The 11,477-nt window shown below is 37.7% G+C and overlaps 1 protein-coding gene across 9 annotated transcripts; it reads left to right on the forward strand.

The window, feature by feature from the left end:
- Nucleotides 1-43: 43 nt before the first annotated feature.
- On the forward strand, nt 44-11,259 carry HNRNPH3 (heterogeneous nuclear ribonucleoprotein H3). Of its 9 annotated transcripts, none has more exons than XM_077894750.1 (10): nt 44-167; nt 5,282-5,416; nt 5,945-6,083; nt 6,612-6,796; nt 7,280-7,366; nt 7,652-7,767; nt 8,538-8,673; nt 9,628-9,723; nt 9,813-9,905; nt 10,021-11,259. In XM_077894750.1, the coding sequence occupies exons 2-10, from the start codon at nt 5,305-5,307 to the stop codon at nt 10,095-10,097; spliced, it is 1,041 nt and encodes a 346-aa protein (XP_077750876.1). In that variant the 5' UTR covers nt 44-167; nt 5,282-5,304; the 3' UTR covers nt 10,098-11,259. The 9 variants fall into 9 exon arrangements, with proteins under 9 accessions (XP_077750876.1, XP_077750878.1, XP_077750879.1 ...); XM_077894747.1 differs by having other exon boundaries at nt 70-273; XM_077894751.1 differs by having other exon boundaries at nt 70-273; nt 6,612-6,751.
- Nucleotides 11,260-11,477: the final 218 nt, after the last annotated feature.

Here is an 11,477-nt window from a genome sequence, read left to right on the forward strand (position 1 = left end):
GCGGGCTCGCCTCTCTGGTCTCGCGAGAGCGGGCCGGCAGGTCTCCGTTGCTCTCGCCCCACCCCCTCCTTCTCGCTCGCTCTCTCCCATCCCCCCAAGCCAGTCGCTCTGCTGCGCAGCTCCCTTAGCGGTTGCCGCCGCCGGAGACGGTTGAAAGAACCGTTGTGGTGAGCGCTACACGAGGCGAGCGACTTTTCCCTCTTCCACGACCGACCCCGCGGGCACCGGAGTCGGCGTTACTGTCGCCCGACAGGGTATCTGAAGTAAAAGGGGGTAGGTTGGGCTGGTGGTTTCAAGAGCTGAGTCGGGAGAAGGACGAAAGAGAGGCGGGGGGGGGGGGGAAGTGTGGAGGTCGCCGCTCGGAGGCGGCCACACTACGCCTCCCAGGCGATCTCCCACTTCACGGAGGGCGGCCTGCCGGGGCGGGGGGAACACTTGCTCAGGTGAAATTCGGTGGACGAAACTGAGGCCCGGAGTGGGGGGTCATCCAGCATTTCCCCTCTTTCCCTGCTGGTTTGGCCTCCGCCATCTTGGGTACGGTGGCGCGGCCACCTCGGCTTCCCGCCCTTCCCCTCTCTTACTACTTTTTGCCCCTCAGCTTCCGAAAACTGATTTAGAAGGTCGGGGGGGGAGGTCAGAGCGCCCCGGAAGGGATGAGGGTGGGGAGCGAAGCGAGCAGGGAAAGGCTGGGCATTTGGGGTGGGGGGGGGCGGTCTGGGCTGGCGGGCGCGCTCCCGATGGAAATGGCGCCGGATGGGCCTGGCCTCCCACCGCGGCCTCCCTTCCTCCGCAGTCTCGGCTGGGCTACCGGGGCTGGCGGGACTGCGAGTGACTTCTGACGCAGATTCCCAAGATGAGAGAGGCTGGAGCTGGGGGAGGAAAGCCAATGGCGACGAAGGCGCTCAACTCCCAAATCCAGGACAAAGGAGGCAGACGGCCTCCTTTGTAATTCCGCCGCCCGGTGGCGAAGGTTTTAAAGCCAAGCTTGGCTGCCGGACGGAGGGGTGTGGGGAGGGGGGGAAGGGGCGTACTCTCCTTAGCTCTCTGGTCTCTAGGGCAGCTAGATAAACGAAAAGTCTCCGGGGAGGAATAAAGGACGCTTAGCCGGCCCTTATATTCCAGATTTGGAACTTCGAAAAGAGTACGTACTTATTTTTCCAAAGGGTGTTTTTGGTTTTTCTTTTTTCTTTTTTCTTTTTTTTTTTATTCCTTCTGACGTTTATCTTAAACGTAAAGACTTTATGGGTAGTTTGTTTTGTAAGCAGTAAAAAGCGGGTGACTTGTCCTAGGAATGTGAAATGGGCCTATTTCAAATAGGTCGTCTGGGCCCAGTGAATTATGATAGAGCTTTCTGAACTTTTGGGCGGGGGTGGGTGGTTTGGCAATGGTTTTGTGTAGTTTGGCACATACTGGGTTATAATTTAAGTAGGAGTTTTACCTTTAGGAGACGGTTAAAACAATCCGTGATGGCATAAATTTGTGTAGGAATTGAGTTATTGGCTTTTCAGTATTAAATCTCCAAAGATTACACGTTGTGCAAGGAGGTTGTAGAAGTAAAATACATCCAGCATCCAGTTAGCGTTAATTTTTCTTTTGGTAGCTGAGCATGTTTTTTTATTTGGTATAGGACTGTGGTAATATTTTGACCTAGAAAATAAGCCTACTCAACAAGAAGACAAACCGAAAGCCCAGTCATATGGTAGGGTGATGATTTTTGGTCCTTAGGAGAGAACTTGGTAATTTCTACTGAATAGGATACAAAAGTGACAGGCAAGGCCTGAGAGTAACAGTTTCCAATAACAGCTGTGAATCTTTACAAGAACTCTTACCTACCGTTTTCAGCTTTAAAAAAAAAAAAAAAAAAAAAAACGAAAAAACTTTTATGTTGTTGAAGATGGTCTGAATTTAGTAGTCTTTGAAAAAGCCCAGTTTCCTGTGATACAGTTCATGATAAAACTGCTTTCCTAATTGGATTACCCTAGAAACCCTTTTTTTCTGCTCTCTTTCATCTGCATCACAATCTGGAAATCCATCTTGGTTGCTAATTGCCTTTATATTTTTAATAACCGTGTTCTTATTTGGGTAAACAAGTGGCTGAGCTGCAGTAGGTGATGGTTACTTTGTTTTAGGAAAGAAACTCCTTTGTAAGTTTAGACTTCACCTCCCTTTAGGTATTATTGTCTTTTTTCTACTGAAAATTAAGGACCGAGCACATTGGGAAGGGGAAATGATGTAAATTTTTCATTTTAGTTAGACATATTACCACTTTTTGCCAGAGTTTGAAGTTCATTCTCATTTTTTAGGGCGAGTGGGTTTCCATTTATAAAGTTATTTGATGCATCACACTGTAACTTTTATGTATTATGCTTCAGGAGATAGCATATGCCTGTGTTACAAAGAACAGACTTGACCCATTTAAAAATCATACAGAATGTGGACGTTTGTGACTGGTCTCTTTGACCTAGCATAACTTTTAGGAAATTAAAGTCTCATTCAAAACTGACTACAGTTATCTTAGTTCAACTTTTTTTTAATTGGTGCTAACACTTGGGAAGTCTTAAAGCAGAATTAAGATTAGTCATGACACTGTTGCAAAGAAAGGTTCAGATGGATTATCCTGAATAATTAATAAATTCCAGGTAGTTTCTGAGACACTTTATTAATGTATTAGAGCAGATTGTCTTTTGTATGTCTCAAGAGTTTGTTGGTTTTGTTTTGTAACTAGAATTCTAGACTCATTTTGAATTTTGAAGAAGTCTAGTGTGGCTTTAAGATGCATACTCTTATTAATACATGATACATGTTGGGTGGAGAGTCATCCTATAAAATAGTTTGTCTTTTGAATCTGATGAACTTTTCCTCAAGTTAAAATTGCCTTGTGTGGTTTTTACAGACTTAATACTTTGTTTATATAGTTCTCTTTGGTATGGACTGATTGAAAAAACTACTTTTGCTTGCTAGTGTTTCTTGGAAAGGGCTTAAGTTTTATAGTAAAGATAAGTCAATTTCCATCCTTTTTTGTTCCCCAAAGTGTCTTTACAATGAAGAAAGAAATGGGCTAAATGAGAAGAAGCATCACACATTAAGGTCTTTTCACAACAGATTAGATTGTTGTTGTTGTTGTTGTTGTTTTTTATTTTTTTATTTATTTATGAGAGTCACAGAGAGAGAGAGAGAGGGGGGGGGGGGGCAGAGACATAGGCAGAGGGAGAAGCAGGCTCCATGCACCGGGGGCCCGATGTGGGATTCGATCCCAGGTCTCCAGGATCGTGCCCTGGGCCAAAGGCAGGCGCCAAACCGCTGTGCCACCCAGGGATCCCCTTGAATCACCTTTTATGGGAAAGCCATTCTTTTTTCTTTTTTTGAAGTTGGTGTCATTTTTAAAAAGTTTTTTTGGGGGGGGGTGTTTTGTTTTTGCTTTAAGAAAATGGTAGGATACACTCTATGTCTCAACTTTTTTGCCAAACTGATTTCCGGGTCTCTGTCTTTCAGGACTACTCTAGAACAGTATTTTTTACCTTCCTAACACATGTTCTAGTAAACCTTTCCCAAAATCCTCCTTTTTTTCCTCTATCTTGGACAAGTCCTAAGAAACTTGAAAGCTTTAAGCCTATGTTGACTTTGGAAATGACTTCTATCTTTATTTCCTTTTAAGACTCAAGATAGTTTTTCATTCTTGAAGGTTTGTGGTATATTTCAATAGTTTTACAGGATCCCTTAAAATCCAATAAGAATGGCTATACCATTGAATGATTACCATACTGCAGACTTAGCATTAATAAATGATTTGAGTCTTAAAACAGTCCAGCAAGGTATGGGCACCGCTGCTATATTTTAGAGCTGAATACAGAGGTTAAGTGTGCTTAAATCAACCAGCCAGTGAGTGGCAGAATAGGGATTCAAAACCAGTTCTCTCTCAAAAATTCCTGGTATTGGTGTGCCTAAAAATTAGTTGTAAACTCTGATACAAAAATCATAGTCTTCCCACTTTGGACCTCTCTGTCTAGAGTGACTCCCAGAATTTTAAAAACCGCAAAACAAGTATCAAAGGTGATTCATATGCCAGAGGTATTTGATTAATAAACACATTTGGAAAATTTCTACCTTAGGTCATTTTAAATGCACAGATCCTAGGGAAAAAATTTTACTCTTGCAGATGTTCTCCCTGTTGGACTGATATAATTAGATGGTGTGAAATCAAATATTAGTGAACATGGTTATGCAATATCTTGAAGCGTAAAGGAATCAAGTGAACAAACTGTTTTGTTTACAGGGGAGGAGGTGGTGAGGGAAAGGTTTGAAATGCTCAGGTGAGTAGGATTCCTACAGTTGTTTAGTGGAATTTGTAAGGTCTGGTAAGTTTCTGCAGCTGAAGGACTTCTGCATTAGCCTCTTTAAACTGTTCTGGAATTCTAAAAGAAAAGATGGTTGTCTCTTGGGAAGGGAACTGGATGTGGAGGGGTTCTTTTTGGAGGGCTAGGAGGGCTTCTCATTGTACCCTAAAATACTTTTTAAATGTGAATGTATTATGTTTTGTTTTGTTTTTTTAATTTGTGTTTGAAAGTAAAGCAGTGAATTGACTTTTTTTTTTTTAATGTACTATCTCCTATAACTTCCCAACAGGTAGCTTCCAAAAACATTGGTACTGTTGGAAGGCATTCACTTTTGAGTGGCTTACCTCAGTTTTAAAGCTCACCCTAATTCATTTTAAAACGTTTTTGAGGAGTGTTTAGATTTAGTTAAAATAAAGTTTTTCCTCCTTCAAAAACAATTTTGATGTGTTAGAATTAAAATGCATCTAAAAAGTTAAGACTTTGATGTTAGAAAAATGACATAACCAAAGTACTCCTTGAACTTTTGACTTAGCCTCTTACTGTGAGTAGACAGTGATGCTATGTGCAGCTTTTGAATAAGTTAAGTTTTAAAGAATTTACAAAGTGATTCAATGAATAAGAAGTAAAACCTGAAAAATGTGAATGAAAATTTGAGAGACGAGGAAAAAGGCTGAAGTGGACATCAAGATGAAGTTTTCTTAAGATTCAGCATTAAATAAAACTTGGTTCTTAGAAATTTGGTACTTTCTGGTCGGAGGAGTTGGGTTTCACTCAGTTTTCCCAATCTTTTTGTCTATCCCAAAATGGAAAGTGTCATGCCTTTGAACTGTGGCATTGTCAACAAGCCACATATTTCCTGTTTTGCACCACTGAGTGGTGTTTCTTCAGTACCTGTAGCAAGAGTATATTTTGATTGACTGCTTTATGTGCTTGTTTATTTTTTATAGCATTTAAATCAAACGTTATTGAGATGGATTGGGTTATGAAACATAATGGTCCAAATGACGCTAGTGATGGGACAGTACGACTTCGTGGACTGCCATTTGGTTGCAGCAAAGAGGAAATAGTTCAGTTCTTTCAAGGTACCTCTAGTATTAGTCAAAGTTTAGTAGTATTTTAATTTTATATTTTTATTATTACTCAGTTTTTAATTTGTAAAACCCATTTTTTGGGGGGGACTTTTGAGTATGATATCTTGGTTAATGTATTAAGTTATGAAATATGCTCCACTTAAATATTCAGTATAGAATGTGTAGAATATGTAAAACCTAACTAATGTGCAATAAACTTAATTGAGAGTAATTATGTATGATGAAATGAACCATGAATTATCATATGGAGCAATAGTTAAATTTGATTCAGCTTTTTAAATGTAACATAGGTGAGCTTTTAGCATAATTTAAAAAGACACTGGTTGCAAAAAAAATATGTAATCCAATAATATTTGAAAAAAATCTTCCGCTTGTATTATGGGGTGATGGGAAACTTAAGCTTTTTTGTTTTGTTTGTTTTGTTTTGTTTAGACTTGTTTTAAATATTTGATTCAGATGGGAATGTTTCAGCCTTTAACACTGTTCCCCTTGATGGGGTTATTTGTCCTTGGGTTAAAGGGTTGGAAATCGTGCCAAATGGGATAACATTGACGATGGACTACCAGGGGAGAAGCACAGGGGAGGCCTTCGTGCAGTTTGCTTCAAAGGAGATAGCAGAAAATGCTCTGGGGAAACACAAGGAAAGAATAGGGCACAGGTGGGGATGGAGAGTTTGGGATGGTGTTAAATTTTTATTTTTGGGGGTTGTGGGTCACTATTGCTTAAATGGGGGGGTTACAATAACATTTTTCTGGGGTAGTTTAAAAGAATTGATAATTATCTAAATTTAACTTGGAAACTACAGATTTGGGTGGGGAATTAATGCTAATAGTTTGCTTAAATTAAAATTAGATTGTTTCCATTTCTCTGTAGGATGTTGTTGATAGATGCTTTTGTTTAATCAGCTATTTTTTCTAAACACCTATCATGTACTAAAGGAAACAAGCTAAAATTATATTTATATTATATGAATTGTTTTCAAGTGACTAGTTTGTCTATGTAAAACTTAAATATTAATTATTTAAGTTTGTAGGTGTAAAAAAAAATGTTAATTTATGGTGTATTTAGGCAATTTAAATTGGGTTATGTGCCTAGATGTAGAAAAACTTACTGCATTTTTGCCCAATATCTTATTCATTCTAATACATTTATGCTGAAACCTATACCTTAAACCATTTTTAAATAGGTATATTGAGATCTTCAGAAGTAGCAGAAGTGAAATCAAAGGATTTTATGATCCACCAAGAAGATTGCTGGGCCAGCGACCGGGACCATATGATAGACCGATAGGAGGAAGAGGGGGTTATTATGGAGCTGGGCGTGGAAGTATGTATGACAGAATGCGACGAGGAGGTGATGGATATGATGGTGGTATGTGTATCTAATGAACAAAGGTTCTGTTGTCATTTTCTTAATATTCCTGACACTTTGTCAAGAAATACAGAAATGGCAGTAATTTCAGTACCTACTGGGTTTTAAAACCTGTTCATGAAAATACGGATTCCCGTGGCCAGCTATGGGACTTGATTGATGCACATATTGGCACCTAGATAAGTTTATACAGAAATTAGAATGAAGATATTGGCATATTTTGACACTATTTGTTTGACATCAGGGTGAGAGTTAATTTTAATGTCTAAATGCGTCCTTTTGAGATTTTTTATTTCCACTGAATGTTACTAACTGCTTTCTTTTTCCACATGCACTAAGTTGGGAGTTGTAAACTTGTAATAATATAACCATACTGCTTACCACAAAATGATTTTATAAACTGGATTATGAAATTTTTTTTTACTGGATTATGAAATTTATCTCTTGAAAGTATATTCATGTATTTCTCATTAAATTATGCAGGTTATGGAGGTTTTGATGACTATGGTGGCTATAATAATTATGGCTATGGAAACGATGGCTTTGATGACAGAATGAGAGATGGAAGAGGTAAATTAAGTCATACTCAGGTGTATGTTAGTATTTTACAGTCATTTAGTGGTAATAATAGGTGAGGTGACTTGATTGAAATAATCAACTTGAGCATATTTTAGTGCATACGTATGTGGGGCTTTATACAGATGTATATGTACAGGTAAACATTGATGTGAGTCCATGTTTAGAACAACTGTACGGATTTATTGACTGTCAGAATATAGGGGAAAAGGTTTTGTTGAAACGCTTTACTACGTGTATCAATAGTTTCTATAATCTTTGGAAATTTTATTCTCTTAGGTATGGGAGGACATGGCTATGGTGGAGCTGGTGATGCAAGTTCAGGTTTTCATGGTGGACATTTTGTACATATGAGAGGATTACCTTTTCGTGCAACTGAAAATGACATTGCTAATGTGAGTGATTTTAGTAATTTATTACTGACTTTGTATTTTATCCTGGTATCTAATTTTGAAGCATTCTTAATGTTCTCATCTTTTTCTTTATAGTTTAATATCAAAATCCTTTTCATAAGAAAATAAAGTCATGAGGTTTAGTTGTTTAGCTTTGTAGCCACGGCATGATTAGAAACAGAAGGTGTTAAAAATAATGGGTGTAGATGCTCATTTGAAACTGGTTGGTTTCGTATCTGCAGACTTCAGCCCATGTGCATCTAGTCACACCCATTGATTTACCTGTTGAGTAGTTGTAGTAGAGATCCACTGGTCTCCAAAGCCAAGACTGTTTACTATTTAGCTCTAAAAGAAACTAAGCTATAGATCTTATCGGGAACTGATTGGTCTAAGTTCCAGGTACCTTTTAGGATTGCTTCATTCTGGTTAACTTGTGATTAGAACTAAGTGATCTATTTTGGGAGCTATCCATATACAGTTTGTGTCAGTTTGTCAAATTCCATTGGTCCTGAATCATAGCACTTTAATTCTCTGCACATGTTTCTAAGGCTCTGGTGACCTATTTATCCTTTAAACAGTTTTGAAATTTCTTTCTTGGAAGTGAAGAAAGTGTGTATAAGCTTATATTCCCAGAACCTTTGTAGTTGATTTGTTAGCCTTGTAATACAAGGCAGTAGAGAGGTTGGTTATTGAACTTATTTTCAATAATCTAAGTAGAATGAATAAGAAACAAGTTGTAAATAGAAAATTAATAAGTGCTTTCTTTTATTTAGTTCTTCTCACCACTAAATCCAATACGAGTGCATATTGATATTGGAGCTGATGGCAGAGCAACAGGAGAAGCAGATGTAGAATTTGTGACACATGAAGATGCTGTAGCTGCCATGTCTAAAGATAAGAATAACATGCGTAAGTGGTATCCATGGCTTGCTATTTCATTTCTTAGTGTGAGCTTGCTTATAAAATAACTAGTTTGTAATTCCTCAAATGTAAGATGTTACAGGATCTAAGTAACTCTTGGCAGTCACTGGGATCTGAAACCATATGGCCTTTAAGAAGTTCAGACTTTGGGATCCCTGGGTGGCACAGCGGTTTGGCACCTGCCTTTGGCCCAGGGCACGATCCTGGAGACCCGGGATCAAGTCCCACGTCGGGCTCCCGGTGCATGGAGCCTGCTTCTCCCTCTGCCTCTCTCTCTCTGACTATCATAAATAAATAAAAATTAAAAAAAAAAAAAAGTTCAGACTTTAATGGCTTTCTAGGGGGCTTTTATTGAAGGGATAATTCAGACTCCATTCTTAACCAGTTATCTGAGCTTAAGTTATTAAAGAGGGAAAATAGGTATTACTTGGTACTTGCCTGAGTTCCTGTGCCATTTGCAAATTTACCACTCTTGAACCCATCTGTTATTTCTGCATGTCATCAAATACATTTCAAACCATTAAATTTTTCCCTGACCAATGCTTCCTAAATCTGGTGACAAAAAAAATCACTTTGTACTCAGTAAAAAATAAGTTTTCGTGGACATTATTTTCATGATTCTAATTCACTTTTTTGGGCATGGAATGTATTTTTAAGAAGCACGCTAATTGGTTCTGAACTAATGAATCAGCCCTTTTTGTAGATAAGGAAAGCAAAGACCCCAACCACTTTTTTACTTGTTCAAGATTGTACAGTTTGAACAAAACTTGGTAGTTTAGGTTTTAGCCCTATCTGGCATTCATTTTTATTACTGATTTAGGAAGTCTCCATAAACATAATTTCAGATTAATTTTAGCATTAATATTAGCTAATTATCTTTTATGCTTTTATTGATAAATTTGATCCATCATTCCTTCCCTTTTACTATTTTTTATCTTCAAGAACATCGGTACATTGAACTCTTCTTGAATTCTACTCCTGGAGGTGGCTCTGGAATGGGAGGTTCTGGAATGGGCGGCTATGGCAGAGATGGAATGGGTAGGTAAAATTTTTAAATGAGTAGAATTATACAGTTAGCAATCAGTCTCAACCTTTTTTTTTTTTTTTTTTTTTCCCCCTTTTTAAAGATAATCAGGGAGGTTATGGATCTGTTGGAAGAATGGGAATGGGTAACAATTACAGTGGAGGATATGGTACTCCTGATGGCTTGGGTGGTTATGGTAAGTGTCTTTGGTTACTGTGGTTTGATTGATTAGCCCCATGTGTGTAGACATATTCAATGAAGTATGTGCTGCTATCTCCTGGTAAAACAGTTCTTGACTTTTTCTTTTTAAGGCCGTGGTGGTGGAGGCAGTGGCGGTTACTATGGGCAAGGTGGCATGAGTGGAGGTGGATGGCGTGGCATGTATTAAAGCATAACCACCAAGATAAAAGTCCTGACAACAGCGTCTGGTCTACTAGACTTTCTTACAGATTTAATTTCTTTTGTATTTTAAGAACTTTATAATGACTGAAGGAATGTGTTTTCAAAATATTATTTGGTAAAGCAACAGATTGTGATGGGAAAATCTGTTTTCTGTAGGTTTTATTTGTTGCATACTTTGACTTAAAAATAAATTTTTATATTCAAACCACTGATGTTGATACTTTTTATATACTAGTTACTCCTTAAGGATGTGCTGCTTTCATAAGATTTGGGTTGATGTATTTTACTATTAGCTCTACAAGAAGTAGTATAGTGTAATTTTAGAGGACAATGGTTCACGTTTGCATAAACTACAAGTCTTATTAATAAGCAGACATCTGAAATAGAACTTGGAAAATAGTGTAACTTTTTTCTTTTCTCCTGGACAATACTGTAAATATAAATCCTAAAGATGAGTAGGTGTTTTCAGGAGTATAAATTCAGCTAATTTCTACATTCTTTTTCAAATGTCATTTATCAGGCATAGCTCTGAAATGTTGAAGATCTTAAGAGGTATCTAGATTTCTGAATATTCATAATTGTGTTACTGGGGATGAGAATATTGGAAGTTTAAATTCTAGCCCTAGATTTTAGAATAAAATTCACTCAGCACTTGATTGAAGTACCAAAAAATGTTTCCAAAAAAGTGATAGTTGTAAGTTATCTCAAAATGTCTTAGACTAGGTTAAGGTTCTCAGTGACATGAGAATTCACTACAAAAGTATTTACTATGGAGTATAATTCTCTCAGCTGTATTTTCAGTTTTCCTACCCAATAAAGCATATTGTTTTTTAATAACTGTGTAAATGACTAAACAAATGTAAGAGACAAGTCCATGTGATAGTTTTAATTAAAATGAGTCCTGGAAGTTGGATTTTGCATTTGATATCTGTTTGGAGTTTTAGAGCCACTGTGTTAAAAAAAAAAAAATACTATATGTAGCAAGGAAAAGGTGCTTTTTACTTTTAATCCCTTTGATCAATATGGCTTTTTTCCAAATTGGCTAATGGATCAAAATGAAACCTGTCAATGTGAATTCAGTTATTGACCTTGTTACTTGTTTTTGCTAGAAATGTTATTAATGTAATAAATATCAACGTGGGAGATAATATCTGTCCTAGAATGTTTTTTGTCGGTTACTGATTATAAATCCAATTGGTAGGAGATACTCAAGTGACTATCAGACAAAATGACATACCTAAGTAGTGATTTTGTACTGTTAGCTTAAATGGAGCCCATTAGCTCAAGTAGTGATCCATCTTATACATTTAGACTTCTACCACTTACTTTTTTTTAAGATCCCGTGTTTTATTTTCCCAGGACCCAT

The sequence above is a fragment of the Canis aureus genome, chromosome 4, assembly GCF_053574225.1.
Source record: "Canis aureus isolate CA01 chromosome 4, VMU_Caureus_v.1.0, whole genome shotgun sequence".
In the NCBI taxonomy this organism is placed as follows: Eukaryota; Metazoa; Chordata; class Mammalia; order Carnivora; family Canidae; genus Canis; species Canis aureus.